At 43.7% G+C, this 18,385-nt stretch overlaps 2 protein-coding genes across 25 annotated transcripts in view; both read right to left on the reverse strand.

Annotated features, from left to right (window-relative positions):
- LOC147140175 (calcium/calmodulin-dependent protein kinase type II subunit gamma-like) overlaps positions 1-6,324 on the reverse strand; it is a 30,558-nt gene extending 24,234 nt beyond the window's left edge. For all 10 annotated transcript variants that reach the window (XM_086045434.1, XM_086045433.1, XM_086045430.1 and 7 more), the window contains exons 1-2: positions 6,144-6,324; positions 4,258-4,352 (exon numbers count right to left, since the gene is read on the reverse strand). In XM_086045434.1, the coding sequence (XP_085901560.1) occupies positions 4,258-4,352; positions 6,144-6,208 (160 nt within the window). In that variant the 5' untranslated portion in view covers positions 6,209-6,324. The remainder of the gene's footprint in view (positions 1-4,257; positions 4,353-6,143) is intronic.
- Positions 6,322-18,385, reverse strand: part of LOC147140176 (arylsulfatase I) — a 38,559-nt gene continuing 26,495 nt past the window's right edge. For 5 of the 15 annotated variants that reach the window (XM_086045413.1, XM_086045423.1, XM_086045416.1 and 2 more), the window contains 4 exons: positions 17,330-17,384; positions 16,794-17,049; positions 15,544-15,876; positions 11,877-15,446 (listed from right to left, as the gene is read on the reverse strand). In XM_086045413.1, coding sequence (XP_085901539.1) covers positions 14,369-15,446; positions 15,544-15,876; positions 16,794-17,047 — 1,665 coding nt within the window. In that variant the 5' untranslated portion in view covers positions 17,048-17,049; positions 17,330-17,384 and the 3' untranslated portion in view covers positions 11,877-14,368. The other 10 variants (XM_086045419.1, XM_086045421.1, XM_086045420.1 and 7 more) reach the window with 7 other exon arrangements.

The following is an 18,385-nucleotide window of genomic DNA, read 5'->3' on the forward strand; positions in this document are numbered from 1 at the left end:
GACATTCGGCATCTTTGAAAAACGAGCCGTGCTCCCTCCCCCGCAAACGGCAATTTACTTGCCCCAATGCGGGGAAGCAGTTTCACAGGACTTAACAGTGCATTTCAACACGTAAACACACAGCCAAAAACGTAGCACATTAGCCAGTGATTTTGACTTATTTCACTTAAGAGATGGCTCCGGCATTTTTGGGTTGCTATTCGCTTTAATCAGGTCCAAATTCCAAACTGCTTGCTCTGGACTGATCTTACCAGTACATTTTCTGTGACACACCCCCCCCCCCCCTACAGTGATCTCGTACAGTTGAATCTTGCTCCCTTGTTAGCTTTAGCATTAGCATTTACAGTCCACAAGACAGCAGCAACTCAAGCAAATTAAACCAGATTAAAGTCCTATTCCGAGGTCTGTAAGAATTTCGGAACAATTGGCCGCTTGAAGCTTGTTTTGCTGTTAGCTTTGGTCTTAGCATTAGCATTCAGAGTCCACAGTTGTCTGAAATGATTTAAGTAGACCCAAATGGAGTGTCACAGAGGTTAAATAAAGTAGGACAAAGAAGCCGTTCATGAAGTGAGAGAGAGTGACAGATGATGATGCGCAGTGTAAATAAGTAGGCGTGTTTGAACTTGGCTAATCAAACATCCACCCTTTGAGAAAACATCAGCCTTGTACTCAAAGGTAAACGCAGATGATGGCAAATACGCTTGAATCAATATTTGGACAGATTTATATAAACATACATACAGAAGCGAGCAAATGTCACAGGCGACTAGTAGCTTTGTTGTTTAAGTAATGTGAGAGCGATCTACTACAACTAGAAAGTACCTACAGTATATCGAAGACCTTCGCCAAAAGTCAAAACGATTCGCAGCGCTTTGTATTTGGGTTTGTTTGTTTGTCCATCTGTCGGGCTACTTCCTGGTTCAGGGAGGACGGAACAGACAAGATGGCGATTATAATTGTTGTCGTCAGACAGTTCCGATGACGCGAGGTGGTAACAAAAATGATACATTCTCGTCGAGATAGCGCTCAAATGGATAGAAATGTAATTTGATTGCTCCTTTATGTACCACTTGTTTTGACAGTCCACAATCTTTGGAAACGCCAACACCTACGTGCGAGAGCAACGATCCGAACGACGTCAAGTCAAGCCAATAAGTCCAATTTAAGACAAGATTCCCAAATTCAGTGGGTACAAGGAACTATTGGTCGCTCCCGCATGCTAACGCACAGTGTGAGCTGCACCGAGGCTGGTTTCTATGTTAGCTGTGTTTTTAGCGTTAGCATTCACAGTCCACACAAAGTGGGAATTGATTCTACTTGATTTGTTTTAGTTAGCGCGCATGTTTTAATCAGGGTGGATTTCCGGAAAGATCGGTCGCTACTAAATGGTCGTGTGACAATGTAGCTCCGATTGCCGATTTCAAGATTTGATGAGCGATTGGTCACTCTCAAGTGGTCGCACAGCAATCCGATGAAGATTTTATTTTTAGGATTTCCAACTACTTGATTTGTTTTCGTAGTTGGATAATGGTTTTTAATCAAAGCCGATGTACAGACTGATCCAGAACGATTGGCCGCTTCCGAGTGACCGTACGACAATCGTCTCAATTTCTGGTATGTCAGAAATTTGTACCACCCTTGTTGTTTGTTTTGAGCATTAGCATTCAAAATACAGACGATTCTTGATTTTGTCTTTCATTTTGTCACTTGTTTGAAGCTGCCAGTAATCTCCCCAACGGAACTAGAGATGAACGGCAAGACGTGGCATCTGTAAAGCTGACGTCGACGTCATAGTCGAAAAACGCTAAGAAATAAAGCAGAACCTAGCCTCCCTTCAACGACTTTGACTTTTTATTGCAAAATGGCTACCAGATTGTGCCATTAACAACGAGAAGAGACCATCAAGCATCAAGTGCTTTAATGCGGACTCTCTCAGTTTGAGTTTACACTCCGGACTGTTTTCAGTCAAACGCAGTTACAAAGAAGTCAAGATTCTCACAGTCACGACAGCAGATGGTGGGAAGTGGAGAAGATGACTTGAATACAAATGGTGGTCAGATCGAAACGATCGTGTCGCATAAAAGGAAGTGAGGAAGGCTTCCTTATTCAGTCCTCTTTCATTTGCGCAAGTTGTATTTGCTGGTGTGCTTTGGCGTAATGGCAAATAAATAAATAAATAAATGTGGCTCGTAAGACGCGTCCGCGTCAAAGTGAAAATATTTGATGAGTTTCACGTATGGAGCGACGTACAGTAAGTGTACAATCGGGCAAAAAAAAAAGTGAAGATGATTGGAATACAAATTGGAGCCTGGAATTCCTTTCGCAACGTAACGTAAACTGCTTTCACGCAGACATCCTGCGAAATGACGGCATCGAGAGAGGCGCTCTCAATCACTTTTCTCTGTCTCTCTCTTTTCTTTCTCTTACAGTCCCTCTTGCTTTTCTTTCACTGGCTCTCAAAACAGTTGGCTCCAAAACGAGCAGCCGCAAACGCGCCAGCCACAAAACGCTTCACCATCTCTGCGTGAAAGGCTCCGTCGTGACGTACACTCGATTGGGCGGGCGGGCGCAGTCGCTAGTTTCGACGCAAAAGGGAAATTCCCTCGCTTGCCGCTTTTGTTGATTGGTCTGATGCTAAACTTAAGCACGGAGACCATAAGAGCGTAACCCGTTTTGCGCATTTAGCAATTTCTTGGCATTTGTGTTATTGCCATTTGGATTACGCCGTTTGGGAATATGAGCACGCACAATACGGCGTCAATAATAAAACAATAAACCAAGCAAAACAGACAATATTAAAGGAGTCAGACTGACGGTGTGTGTGTGTGTGTGTTTATAAGGTGGCATCTGCACACTTGAGAGCAATGGTGGCAGTTATCAAACTTTGCGGATAAGTATGTTAGCGAGCGCTAACAGAGGCATTTTTATTCGGATGATTTATTGCAGGTCTTGGACGAAAGTAATAAAAAGTCTGCACGCACACCAGGGAGAGACGGGGTGTGTGCGTAGGCAGACTCGCTCATACTTCACAACCGTCACCGAGCCTATTTTACTCGCTCTCAATATATACATATATATTAGGACTGGCTGCAACTAAGGATTATTCGAATGAGCGATCAGTCTGTCGGTTATTTTGCCGATTAATCGATAAAATGGATAAAAAATGTTTTTGTTAGTAAAAACAAACAGGGCATTGTTTCAAATTGGCAGTGCAGAAAATGTACAAGTATGAATGAACGATGATTCAGTAAGGGTTTTGGTTCGTAACGTCTGTCAGGAAATGAGCAAAAAATGTTGTTTATTGTTTTCCAAAGTAAAAGCAGACGTTGCAAATGCCTTATTTTGAAAAAAAAAATAAATAAATAAAAAAAAAAACACAAACATAATGTGTCTGCTTTAACGGAGGACCGCAGAAATCGGAGAATATTATAGAGGCTGAAATTCCGAGGATTTGATGGTCCAAAAGGAACTTACTTATATTTGGCTTTATATTTTTTACATTTCAACATTTTCTTGTTTTGCACAAAAAAATAAATGATCGCTTGAATAATCGTGATTTCAATTATGACCAAAATAATCGTGATATATATATTTTTTTTTTTCCATAATCGAGAAGCCCTAATGCCAAAGAGGAAGGACAGAAACTACGTGTGAAAGACAAAATTTGTGCGCTGTACAAGTTTGTGTCTACTTTAAAAAAAAAAAAAAAAAAAATTTACGAGGTGACATCGCCTGCTACACCACTCGCCTGCTTGCGAGTCTTTTTCAAATCTCACTTTCAAGCCTGTTTCAACACAATAAACGAGCAACGAGCGAGGCCAGCCAACACAAATTGCGCCGGCGTCGGCGTGAAAGAAATATTTTGGGGATCAAGCTACTGCTGCTAATGCAAATGCGGACGCGAGAGAGGCCACGAACAACCACAACAAAAAGTCCAACCATCCTCACCCTTTAAGGCTGCTTTTACACGGCATAGCTCAAGTTACACTTTTACAATTTGGATATGAGTCCATATTAAATTTAAAAAAAAAAACATGGAATGGGATACCTTCAGATCAGAATCAAGTCACTTGTAAATGTGGATAAAAACATTTTTAAGAAGTGATATCGAACAATTTTTCATGATTTTTCCCACTGCCGCGTGAATCCAGCCTTGCTAACGCGGCCGAGTGTCTCTTGGGGAAAGCCAGCCGAGCGTGAAGAGAAAGCGCCGGCTTTCCAGGGATCGCGCAGGAGGAAAAGCGACGGGCGCCTCACCTCTGGCCGACAGCTTTTTGGTGTTGATGATTTTGGCGGCGTACTCCTGCCCCGTCGACTTCTTCACGCAGCGCCTCACCACCGAGAAGGCACCCCTGGAGGCGGCAAATAAACCGCCCAAGTGTCAAATAACGAGCGCAGCATGACTCACATACACACAAGGGACTCGCTCACACCCGAAACAGACTCTCACGGCATGTTGCTTGAGCTTTTTCTTTGGCTTTTTGCTACAACCGCACCACATCAGAGTGTCAGCGGACGGCGAGGAGGAAATGTGAGACGACGAGTATAGAACAGCAAGTGGAGGTTCATTGACACCGGAAGATGCCTTTTTTTTTTACACTTGTACCACTTACAAAAGTCTGCTAGCTTAATGCTAACAGGCAATGCAAAACGCCATAGACGGGCTGACAAACCTAGCATCTTTGTTGGGATGGTTCCAAAGCTTTAAACAAATTATGTTTGAACACAAGTGGTAGAAACACAGGCAGGCAGCGTATACTACAATAACCACTGGCATATATTCTTTATCCTCTGCAAAGATTGACTATTATTATTATTATTATTATAACTGCTGCAGCTTACTGCGTCTCTCGTGACTCACGTTTGACCGTGAAACGGATACATTTTACATCATTCACTTTGAAGAAATTTGATTTCTGTTACACTCAGGCTTGTTTTAATTTTACACCAATATAATAGTTAAGAATGGTAAAACATCAACTGTGTATACATATAAATATTTTTTGGTTTGTTTTTGGCAGTAGTTAACTTGTACGCTCAAATGTCACGTGTACAATTCATAATTAGGCAATTAGGGGAGCATTTGAACCTGGAAAAGATGAAGTTAATTTACTTCCTATTTCATGTTACTCCATTATTTTTACTTTGAGTATTTTTTTTTTTTTTTTACAGTGGTTAACTTATTTCGTGGTGAACCTTTTACACGTGTACTGCATGACAATTAAGAAAACGGAAAATGTCATGCGTACAATTTATAATGGGGAGACGGGGGAAAGTCTGACCCTGACATTGATCCATTGACTTTACGTTATTTCCAATAAAGAACTTGTACGTTTTTTGTTTTTTTTGGGCTTAAACCTATTTAACGGTCAACATCTTACCCTCGTAAGGCAGTTAAGAACATTACCTGTACAATTTATGATTGGAGGCTGGGGGGACAGTTTGACCCTGCCACAGATGAACTGACCACATTATTTCCCGTGGGGGCGAGGGGGGGGGGGAGACGATTGTGGAAGTCAACTAGGTTTCATGGAACGACTTGTTGGTTTCATTCGCCGGTTGTCAACAGGATAAAACTGCCCGCCAGTGCTGGACAACAAGTAGCCGCTTGCATTGGTCTGCTTGCATTTAAAGGCACGCGGCTGCTGCTGCTGCTGCTGCTAATGGAGGTGCGCAGAGATTAAGACAGCAGCTTTGCAGCCTCGTCGTGTTTGTGTCATAACACACGCGCACACACACACACGCACACACACGCACACGCGACAGGGTGCAGCAGCGGGGTCGTGCAATGCCCAAAACGTGCCGTCCTGCATACAAAATATAAGGCAACAATGCACAAAAAAAATAAAAAAACAGGCACGGTGTGTGCGCGCTGGTGAGATGATGCCACCATGCAGGTTGTGCACCCCAGTGGGGCGGTGGGGGTCCTGGGAGCGGGGCGGAGGGGGTGAGCGAGGGCTTCACAACCACGTTGGTTGCCTGTTTGACAAGCCAAACGTGGCGCAATGCACCTTTAAACGCCGCGATTGGGGATTAAAAAGCAGGCGCGCGCACGACGAACAAGATGGAGCACAAGAGCAAACAAAAAAAAAAAAAAGAGAGAGAGAGAGGAAGGAAGAGGAGAAGGAAGGGGGGTGTCTTACTTCCCGAGTTCCTCGTAGAGCTGGTATTCGTCCGTGAAGCGGGTCGAAGTGACCACCGTGGCCATGTTTGGAGGGGAGAAGGGGGGATTCGTGCGGGCTGGATGGTCGGGAGGCTGCGAGCTGGGGAGGCTGGAGAGACACCACACAAGAGGCTTGAGCTCCGCGCGGGGAGGGGAGGGGCGAGAGGAGCCGCTGGAGCACACCAAGATCCTCTATGAGCGCGAAGAGGCTCTCATGTCGCACGCACGCGGCACGACGGCGGTGCGGTTTAATTGGTGGCCTCACCACGCGCCTACAAAACAATCATATTGGATTATATAGGAAAATACAGGAATTAGGAAGTAAAATGTAAAGAATTAAACACCGCCTGCCTCTGTGTGGCGGTTTGAAATGCACAACTTGTAATACTCGATTTATGTTTAGTTTGACAGAAAACATCCACTAAGGGTTGGGGTTAAACCACTCGAAGATTTGTTCACTATCTGGCGAACAAATACTTATCGTTAAGTGAGGTGTGCCTTCATACAGCGCTATATCTAAGTTTGCTCACAATTCTAAGGGCTGAAAAAAAAGTCGGCAAAACGATGACTCGCATCAAAAAAAGGAAACGCAAATCACTCGCATCTCAAGGCACCATAGTGTTATTTTTTTAATTTATTCTTTTATTTTAATACACATACAAAGTATATACCGTATAATGTGTTTGCCAGCCATATTTTTAGAAGGGGGAAGGGGGGCAACACGTATAGATTCTGTTCGTAAAAATCAACTAACCTAAAAAAAAAAACGATGTGTAAAAATGTATGTTCAAAATAAGCGTTTAAAGGAAGGACTTGAGACGCCCTCTCCGAGAAAGCAAATTATAGTCAGAGTAAGACCTCTCTCCAGTAGCTCTTCTATGTCCGTAGTAGTGTAATTCAATGGTTTAAAATGATCAGCAGCTCTAGGGTCAGCTGGAGCTTTGCTTCTCTCCTCTTAAAACACACTAATCTGACTAGAGATCGGATGATTTGGACGAAGTCCTCCTTTGAACGAGCTGAGATGAATGCCGCAATATTTTATAATGTTATGCTGCACTGACACCAAGACGAGAATATTGTCTGACGCTTTCAGTTTACTCTCATATAAAAATATTTGCAGACCGTAAGTACCTTCAGAAAAGAGGACATAATCATAACCATCAAAACAGTTTGTGGTAAATAGAGCCATAAAAATCATCAAGATGAGACTGGAAATTGTGACGTTTGAAGGCCCTCTTGAGAGCACACTGCTGAGAAGTAGAGTACATTAGCGCCGGGACTAGCTCGTAACACTCCCAAATGTGGCGATAACCCCAAAATGGCACAGTCGTTGCGCTAATTTATGTCTCGGCTTGGTACACGAGAAACGCCCGGTCGCTGTAATGTCGCACCGCATTAGTGTCACCCTCAAGGCTGTGACACACTAAACAAGCCAGGCCTCACTCGCTGTGACCACTTGTGCCTCTTTTTATGCTTTACTCTTCACACACTGACAACCCCCCCCCCCCCCCCCCAAAAAAAAAAAATCAAAGTGTTTTCAGCATATCCACTCTAAAAACAGTTGGGTTCAAAATAACACCATTTGGGGTCAAAAAAAGCAACGTCCAAAATTGGCCTGTTTTGTACAGAACAACGCAAGAAGGTGGGTCAAATTGACCCAATTTGTGGATCGGTCTATTTTTGACCCCAAATTTTATTTTGAACCCAACTGTTTTTTAGAGTGCAACATTCAAAATGATCTGATTTGAAACTCTTGGTTCAAGCACGCCATACAATCCTGTTTCGTCGCAGCATACAGGGAAGTGCAAAGGTACTAAAGAGATATGAGTGCAATAGTTGTTTAATTCAACTTTGCTATTCATTTTTTTTCCTCTCAAATTTCTTTTCAGATCACCACAATTTCTTTTCAGATCTCGGAGGATCGAGAATGCCGAAGTCTCGACAAAAATGGGCTGGACATTATGTCGACTGACAATTTAGATGACGTGATGTCATAACCCGGGTCCCAAGCATGGGCGGGCTTAAAACCACGTGAGGATCCCCTGCACTTGAACCCCGCCACTCAGGGCAGGACTTTGCTCCCCGCAATGAGCGCTGAACAATGTTTTTAGGACCACGAGTGAGAGCGCAAACGCAGATTGAGCAGGAATTTGATCTTTCAGCTTTCCGCACCACAAAAGTCTGTCGTAGCGACCGACACTTCCCATCTAGCGTTCTGATCCACGTTACCAATCCGCCATACGATCGTCCGTCAACAGTCCTTCACTTACTTGACAGGACCCTAACATACAGAATGAGATCCGTCTTCACTGCCAACCCGTAGGCCACAATCAACCGTTTTGTTTTTTTTAGGTGCGGGTGGTAACGCCGCAGATGGACCGGTAAATTGCGTCGTATTATCTGGATCACTGCAGACGCCGCACTGAGCTCATAATCCCCACTTGTCGGCTCTCGTCATGCTGAAATTGCCCCGCCGGAGGCAGGACTTGGCCCCGGGCGATCGAACCTTTTCAGCCCGAGAACCACGGGTGGCGATTCCCATCCTGACCACTTTACAATCAACCACGAAGCCTCGTAGCAAATCGGCGGAGCTCGCAGGTTGATGAGGTCATTGGAAGGACATCATCCACAGATAGCAGCAGACATGTGATGCTATGGCCAAAGCGCTGGGCGCCCTTCATGCTCTGGCGGCTGACCATAAATACAACGGAGGCAAGCAAGCCGGAGTGACAAATGGCAGCCTTGTCAGCGTCTAAAGTTGACTTAGAGCGAGCAATGTAAAGAAAGCTTCTGCTCCATTTGTGCAGGGACTGAAATACCCGTGAGCACCAAACTAAAGTCCTTCTACGTAAAGGTTCCACGATCATGACAAAAACCACAGCGCACCAGCAAAGCTACACTCCAAAAACGGTTGGGTTCAAAATGGACCGATCCGCAAATTGGGTCCATTTGACCCACTTTTCAGCGTTTTGTACAAAACAGCCCAACTTTGGGGGTTGTTTTGTACAAAACTACTATTTTTGGGGGTTGTTTCTGCAAAATAACCCCGAAAGTTGGGTCAAATTGACCCGAGTAGTGGATCGGTCCATTTTTGACCAAAAATTGTGTTATTTTAAACCCTACTGTTTTTAGAGTGTACAGTGTGATTTCTGAGATTTGACTTTTAATTGTTCACACACTCAAAAAACAGTTGGGTTAAAAATAACCCAATTTTGGGTAAAAAAAGGACCGAGCCACTACTTGGGTCAATATGACCCAAACTTTCTTGGTTATGTTGCAGAAAACAACCCCAAAAATGTGAAGTTTTGTACAAAACATCCCCCCAAAATTGGACTGTTTTGTACAAAACAACGCAAGAAGGTGGGTCAAATTGACCCAATTTGTGAATCGGTCCATTTTTTTTTACCCCAAATTGTGTTATTTTTAACCCAACTGTTTTTAGAGTGAAGCCTCCCAGGGAACGGATCCTACCTCCTGGGAGTGCAATTTCACAGCCGCATACCTGAAACACAACTTCAATGCAAGAAAGAAGTTCCAGAATGGACGGAGGCAGTTGTGAGAGCACGTCTGCGGAATTTCTCTCTTTCCAATGAAGGCTATTTCCACTACATTTCATTTTCACTTTGTCAACACTGGAATTTCATAGCGCCGTTGTAATGTTCTATGTGCGCCATAAAAGTGGAATAAAATAATCAGTTCTTCCGTGCGCGCCCGCCCACAACTTTGTTTCCACATATAGATCGTCCGTCTGCAGGGCGGGATGAGGTCACCGGCAAGTCAACCGGACTACACGCACATGCGGGGAAGCGTTTCGAAAATCAAACGCGCAGAGATTCAAAGTCACGTGAGTGCAGATGCAAAGATAGCCATGTGAGTCACTAAGATTGCGGATAAGAATGCTCGGCCCCCTGCCTGGCCTTTTGTTGTTGTTTTTTTTTTTTATTTATGTATTTTTTTCCGGTTTCTATGACAATAAGGAATAAATACCCAATAATGTACAAAAGTTTTGGGTCACCACAGCTGGTCTACTATGTCCACCTCAGTGGAGGCCTGCGGTCCACGATTGTCGATCAACAACGCGCCGCACTTCTCTTCGCGCTAAACTTCCTGGCGGTGATGACGCAGGCTAACAGTCAGCGCAGTGTTGCCGAGGCCAAAGGGGAATGAGTCACTCAGCAAGGATGTTTGCAGCTTGCCTCGCGGACGCCTGCCGTTGAGACGCTATTTGGCTTTTCTCTGGCTGACCGCTGACAGCGCAAAAAAAGGCTTCAACCCGTTTGACGCGTCCTCAGATTTGTCCTTAAAGTGAAAGTCGACGCAAAATTATGAATTTTTTTTCCCCCAAGAATATGTTCTATGCAAGCCCACTAGTTGAAACAGGGCATTCTGATAAATATTGCATTTCTGGAATAAGTGTTAATCCACTTGTTTTTAGCAATGTCAGGGGGCGGCCATTTTGTCTTCTGAAAATGACATCACAACTGCTCACAACGACCAATCACGGCTCAGATTCAGAGAACGGCTCGGCCGCGATTGGTCGTTGTGAGCAGTTGTGATGTCATTTTCAGTCGACAGAAGACAAAATGGCCGCCCCCAGACATGGCTAAATACAAGTGCTTAACTTATATTCCACACACGCAAAATTAACCAGAATGCAGTGTTTCAACTAGTGGGCCTGCTGGGAACTTATTCTTGAAAAAAAATATATGTTTGTGTTGACTTCTGCTATAAACTGCAGAAGAGGGTCCAAATTGTAGAAAGTGAGTTGTCCTAATCAAACAACAGAGTATAAACCCTTTAAGAGCTCGTAGGGATATTTTGTGTTACTCCGTTGTGCATTTTGGCAGTGTTGAATAATGAGCCAAAGTATCGGTCGAATTTGCCCATGAAAATTCATTTTTAGATGATGTAAGAATTGTCGTCTTTGTGGCAAAGCTTCATAAAAACGGACAAATTTGTTCCTGGTCACAAAAAATGTGCCATAGAAAACCACAGAAAATTCTAATGATTTATTTATATAAAGGTCTGCAGACTCTCGGGGCAATTAGTGGACCCCGGAGTTCAAAGTAAACATGGTGAAGCGGCATTTGGCTGTTATGCTGCACACAAATGGAATAAGATATCAACAGAAGTGAAGTCAACCCCGAGGGGAAATGTTTTTTAATGAAGTTTTTTTTTCTTCCACACCTTTGATTAAGGTTTGTTTTTCCTCTTTTTAAATGATTCTTTTAAATCAGTTTTACACTATACAGTCTACTTGTATTTCTTTACTTGTAAATGTTTTTAAATTCTTCTGTTGATATGTTTGCTCTATCATTTTTTTTTTTTCCTCTCAGAAGATTAGTAGCGCTCCAGCTTGGGTGCCAGTGAATCTGCATATATCTGCATAAGTGAATGTTATTTCGCATCTTTCATGAAATATTGATAGCCTGGATGGATGTTTGGAATCTGAGGGCAACAACCACCATTTCTGTCAAATTTGGACCCAGACGAAACAATCAAACCAATTACGGAGGTATAAAACTGCCAGTTTCCTACAGCCATAAAACTTTGAGGTCAAATCGACGGATGCGAAGCTTGACCACGTGAGCATCACAAGAAGGCCCAGTTAAGTTGGAATGAGCATCAAGCCAGCAAAGGAGACGACAGCCAAAGCGCCCCCCCACCCCCCCACACACACTCGATGCATTATGTCCCCCGCCTGTGTGTGAGCGCGCGTGTGACTGACTGACTTTGGACATGCGTTTGTGCGACACCTCCTTGGCGATTTACAGCATGCGACGGTGCTTTATTTCCGCCGAAGCAGACTGGAAGGGGCTCGTGTGGGCATCCAACTCCAACTCGTCTCGGCCAGCGATGTCTTTTACTGTCCTTCGAAAAAGGCAAGTAACAAGCTCTGGTAAGTTACAATCACTTTAGTAGAAAAAAACAAACATCACATATGTATTATTACTATTGAGGTTGCAGTTTAGAGTGGTGGCGATATACTCTATATTAATATTCCTAAATACTAAACGGTATGATGCAGTAGTAGAAACACAAAGGTAAATATATTGGTGAATAAAAAAAAAAAATCCTTACCGTCTTAATCAAGGGAGGGATTCATATAGGACAATGGCACCATTTTAGTCAAAATGGACGCCTTGTTATAGAGGTAGAAGACATGATAAGAATGAAAATATACATGTATTTTACACATACATACATATCATTGTTTTAAAAGATCTACTACCACCCATAATAAAGACTAAGTCATCTTGTTCTAAGCACTGAAAAAATAGGCTGGGCTGTAAATGTTGTCTTTTCAAGTATTTCAGTAAACAGACTCAATAAAAAAAAATGTAAAAAAAAAAAATGATAATAATAAAAATGAAAAAGAAAGTAAGGAATTGGCCTTTTGACGCTGGAAAATTGCACTTTTTAATGTCCAGCAGGGGGCACACTGGAGGGGAAAAAATGACCCATTATTTGTGGGAAATAATCATCTTTATGGTTAAAAAGTGATTTGAAATCTGGCCCATGCAGTACATACGCACTGCAGAAATATGCTGGGCTGTAAATGTTGCCTTTTCAAGTATTTCAGTAAACAGACAATTCAAACAATTAAAAAAAGAACACGGTAAGGAATTGGCCTTTTGGCACTGGAAAAAAAAGGCACTTTTTAATGTCCAGCAGGGGGCACACTGGAGGGAAAAAAAGGGACCCATTATTTGTGGGAAATAATCATTTTCATGGTTAAAAAGTGATGTAAAATCCTGTATATTAACGTATACATGATATGTACTACTCGAACAGCTGGGACAAAATGGCACTCAAATGAAAACGGGTGAGGAGGTAAAAGAAGGCTACGGCTACATTTATTCAAGAGTTTGCACGTGCTGATACGACACATGTAGTACTATTCTGAAAGTGTGCCTCGTGGATCTGTAAGGAGCACCAAAAGTGAGTGGGACGAGGAGACGGCACAGAGGGGAGCCGAGGGACTGACGGTGGGTGGGCGACAAGGAAGTTGGCCACAAATGGCAAATGAGGACAGCTGAATATTCATAATAAAAAGTCCGACGGGAGGCGTCGTACACTGTTGCCGCATCATGCGTGGGATGGCTGATGATGTCACGCAAACGTATGTGCGTGGCGTTCTTGAGGGGCAGCTCAGATTCCGACGACATAAGAACAAGGCGGCATTTGTCCTCATGCCTTCTTGGGGTCGGCGCGATTGACGTGGGGATGACATTGAGGGAAATGAAACTCCGAGCATTTCTTCATATTTAGAACCGGGAGCGTGACGATTTTGAAGCAGAGTTTAGTCATGAAGATGTAACAGAACATGTTTTCATTGCTCGCTGAAAGACGCCGTACAACATGGAAGACGAATACTGAGATTTACAGCGCCTAACACATTTATAAGACAGCAAGTCATAAAAGGGCTTTGCCAAGTGCTTTAATGTGGACTCTTTCGTTTTCCCTACTGACTGACTACAACCAAAACCTTTTCCTCTAGAAACCGGTTATGTATTTTTGCAACATTATGCTGACTAACTAACTAACTAACTTTTTAGATTCATTTAGTTTTAAATTGTTTTTAGAGTGAGTTTGTTACTTTATATTTCTCTGAAAATGCTTTGTTTCAGTTTAGCTTTTATGAGTTTTTAGCATTAGCTTTAGTTTTTTTTTGTGGTTTTTTTTATGAAGTGCAAGATAAAAAAAGGTCATTAAATATTGTGTAATGAAGTACAGTACAGTACAGATTTTCAGTTCCCAATTTTTGATTCAATTTTTTTCTCTGTCTCTGTGCACTAGTGTGGTTCTGCAGCCATCCACAAACGCAATGACATCATTTTCCAGATAAATCTAATCAATTCGATTTTTCCATGAATCTAATCGATTAATCGAGATGAATCGATTTTAAGTCGATTTTTGATTAATCGTCACATCCCTACTGTTCGACCTTCCTTCTCCTGTCCGTAATACTGAAGTCAGCCCATTCAAAATGAAACCCCAAAGCTCATGCATGATGTTATTGACAAAGACAAAAAAGAAGAACATTTTCACGATAATTATAGCGATTTTTATAAATGTAAAATATAGTAGCTACCTACCCAACGGTGACCAAAAGTCCAAAATGAAGTAAAATGAATACATTTTGGTTGGACCTTTTGCGCTCCCCCTCACTGTCTTTGGCCGCAGCAGAGCACATCGGTGGCGTCAGAAGAACACGGCGTTCTTCTGCAGACGTGACCTCACCTTTTTAAAGAGCGCTCTTAATTTGCACAACTTGCATTGCTTGACTCGCGTCCCCTTGCTTTTGCCGCCAGCCCCGTCGCCGTCCTGTCCCTCCAGTCCCAGCCAGGGTCCCCACGCCCCGCCGCGCAGCTCGGGGTCCGCCATGGGGTCGTCGGGCGGGTTTCTCGGCACCACCGCCGTGCGGTTGTACTCGGCCAGCCGGGTCAGGAGATGCTTGACGATCTCCGGCCGAGCTCGGGCCACGTCGCACCTCTCGTAAGGGTCGGAGGAGACGTTGAACAGCCACACCGACTTGCCCACCTCGTTGCGCCGCTTCTCCAGCCCCCGCCAGCGCTCGGGACCCTCGGCGAAGGCCTGCGGCGGCGTCCAGTCGCCGTCGCCCACGTGTCCCGTCAGAAGCTTCCAATCGCCGGCGCGGATGGCCGCCCTCACCGCCGTGTCCCAGATCCCGAAGCCGTTGAGCACCAAGGCCTTGTCGTAGGGCTCCCCGGGTTTCCTGGAGACCGGGTCGATGTTGAAGAGGATTTCCGTGCGAGGCGAGGGGAGCCCCTCGCTGATGGCGCCCCAAACGTCGTGACCGTCCAGGCCCCGGCGGGACTGCGGGGCGCCGGCCAGGGACAACAACGTCGGGTACCAATCGGAGATGTGGATGAGCGCTTTGCTGACCGCGCCCTTGGTCTTCAAGAGGGGACTGTGGACAAAGCCCACCGCCCGGATGCCGCCCTCCCAGTACGTGCCTTTGCCGCCCCGAAGCGGCCAGTTGCTTCCTCCGGACAGAGGCTGCCCTCCGTTATCCGACGAGTAGATCACGACTGAATTTTCGTAAAGGCCGCCGGCCTTTAGCTGCTCCACGACTTGGCCGACGCCGCGGTCCAGGCAGCTGAGCATGGCCGCGTAGTGACGCCGGAGGCGGTTGCCCTGGGACGAGTACAAGTCCAGGAAGCGGTCGGGTGCCTGCAGGGGCGTGTGGGCGGCCTGCAGGGAAAGGTAGAGGAAGAGGGGCGTGCCGGAGTCGTGACTCCTCAGGATCTGCTTCGCTCTGTTGGGAAGGAGGATTTTTTTTTTTTTTTTTTTTTTTACAGGTGCGCTTCGCTAACGTCAAAAAAAAACGAAAAAAAAAAAACGGCGACGCTCGCCTGTCAATGTAAAGCAGAGTGGAATAATTTCCCGCCATGTCCCACGCCGGCGCGTCACCGTCATGCAGGTCAAATCCACAGGCTTCGGCGTTATCGCAACTCTGATAGGAGAAGTGGTCCCCGCTCCCGGTGAGCGTGCCCAGGAAGCTGCGGAAGCCTCGTCCCGTGGGCGAGCAGCCGGGCCTGCAGAAGCCCAGGTGCCATTTGCCCACCATGTGCGCGGCGTAGCCCGCCTCCGACAGCCGCTCGGCCAGGGTGGGGACGTCCGCCGGCAGGCAGAGGGGCTGACGCGGACGGATGATTGAATGCTGCAGCCCCGTGTGAATTTGGTAGCTGACAAGAAAAGAAAAGCTTGCTGAGAATTAACACTGAATACGGAGTTCACCAGCATGATAGACTTTCACGTCCAGGAGTAAATAGAGTACCGAAAAAAAAAAAGGGAACAAAATACATAAAATACCTGACATGTCAATAAAATATGAAATTGTTGCTATATACATACAGTTTATACGTAAAACACGTTGGAATATTAAAATAAATAATGAGCTCAAAACTTTCAATACAATTCTGTCAGACAAACATTTTGTTCAAATTTTGTGCGAATTCAGCTGCGTATTGCAAGAGGGAAAATATACGATAGGAAAAGCAAAATCAAAAAAATCAAATCATCAAAATAGTTATGAATAAATGATAAAAACAGGAAATGGACCAAATTTCGGGTCAATTTTAGTATTAGTTTGACCTGAAATGATACATTTTAAACATGGGTACAAAAACTTTTTTGTATTTAGGTGCTGGCCTGGTCACGATCCTGCAAACAGAGAAAATCCGTGTATAATTGACAGACAAAAATAATTGGAAAAATATTGAAAAAAAAAAAAATCTGAGAATAAATAAATCCGTGGGTCTACTGTATTAAAAAAAACTAAAAACGAAATCAACAGTGTAAAAAGTACATTTTTTTTTAAATGCAATTTTTTTTTATCCAGTGCACATTTTGCAACTTGTTTTAGCAATAAGCTAGCTAACGTTCATAAGGGAAACGTGCTTTCCTTAAACAAACCATTCCTAATGTTTAGTTTGACAGTAAACGTCAACTGAGAGTAGCAACAAGCAATTTTAAACAAGAACATAACTCTTATTTTTCATTGCAAGTTAAGACAACAAAAAAATTGTCTGTGTGACGACACGCGGCCGCACGGTACTCTGGAATCGCTGTCTATTTATCAACCAAAGAGTGAGCTACTGACCGTCCCGTCATGAGTTGACTGCGCGAGGGCGAGCAGATGGGTTGAACGTAATAATTTTCCAGTTTCACTCCTTCCGCCGCCAGCTGATCCAGCACGGGCGTGCGGATATCCGAGCCGTGGTAGCCGATGTCGCCGTAACCCTGGTCGTCGGCCATGATGAAGATCAGATGCGGCGGCGGCGGCGGCGGGGGGGCGCCCAGACAGCTGGGGAACCACATCAGCAGGAAAAACATCCAGCAGACGCTTCTCTTCATCTCTACAAAGCACAAAACGGAGGGAAATCCGACAGGCACGACGTAGCGTGAGACCGGACGTCGCGCGGGACGGACGGCCGAGTGGCGAGAAAGGTTAAGGTCAGGATTGGTGGATGTGTAGGAAAAGACACACCTTTGCAGGACCTTATTACATTCCACGGGGCTTTTGGGCGCCTCGCACCTTGACTGGAAATCGAGGTCGACTTTAGCAGGCGCGCGCACACACACACACACACACACACAATAGAGTACTGTATGACTTGAAGGTCTTAGGATACTAACCTGGACACTTGAAAATCCGTCCCCCAGTGTTACAAAAACAGGTCACGTCAAAGTGCTGTTGCAGCAAGAAAAAAAACATTAAAGGAATCAAAAAAAAAAAAAAAAAAAACAATCAACTGAAACATAAAGAAAATGTTGACATTGTTTTTCGCATACACAATAAAAGGAATGTGTCATAAATTCATAGTAACATTTTCTTTGGGATAGATTTTTTTTAAAAACAATATACAAAAAAAAAATACAGAATTTGGAAATACATTGAAGTGGACAAGAAATGGTTTAGCTCTCATGGAAACGTTTGGAGTGCTTGTTGCATTTTACTAAAAAAATAAAATAAAAAAATGGAAATTTGATCACATTGCAGTCAGTCATACATTTTAAATAACTAACAATTAATAAACAAATAATATTGTCGTTTCAATTCCTTAAGTGCTAAAGTAAAAAAAAAAAAATCGAATGTAATCTTTTATTGTTAAATTCCACATTACGCTGTAGTTGAGTAAAACGGCGACTACTATTGATGTGTGGGCACCCACTAGTGGTACAACAAAAGGATCACTGCACTGATTTTCATTCAATTGTTTTTTTCTTCACATATTGCTTTTTATTCTATTCCATAATAATAATAGCCATTACAATAACAAATAGTTCAACAACATTTTGAAAAAAAAAAGCGACATTTTTAAATAAACACACACATATACGCAAAGGATACGCATACATCAAAATTTATAATCATAATTTGACTATATATGTTCGTATAAAGTCATAGTTGCATAAGGTCCTAATAAAGTGGTATGATTAAACAAGTCTTCTTACTCCTTTTCAAACATGTACAATGTCATTCAATTTTCATTTGTTAGTTTAATTTCGTCCGTTGACTTGCTCTGTCACTCTCACTCGTTTGAAATAAACTTAAAATGGAATTTTCATTTAAATTCCACATACTATCTTAACAGCCAAAATCTATGCTGCACGTCATTTTTTTTTATAACATTTCTTAAATGCCCTTTTCGAAGGGTCATGTAAATTCCATATCATTAGCCTTTTTTCATA

Source organism: Filicampus tigris, chromosome 11, assembly GCF_054856515.1.
Source record: "Filicampus tigris isolate MCC_2025a chromosome 11, RoL_Ftig_1.0, whole genome shotgun sequence".
Taxonomy (NCBI): domain Eukaryota; kingdom Metazoa; phylum Chordata; class Actinopteri; order Syngnathiformes; family Syngnathidae; genus Filicampus; species Filicampus tigris.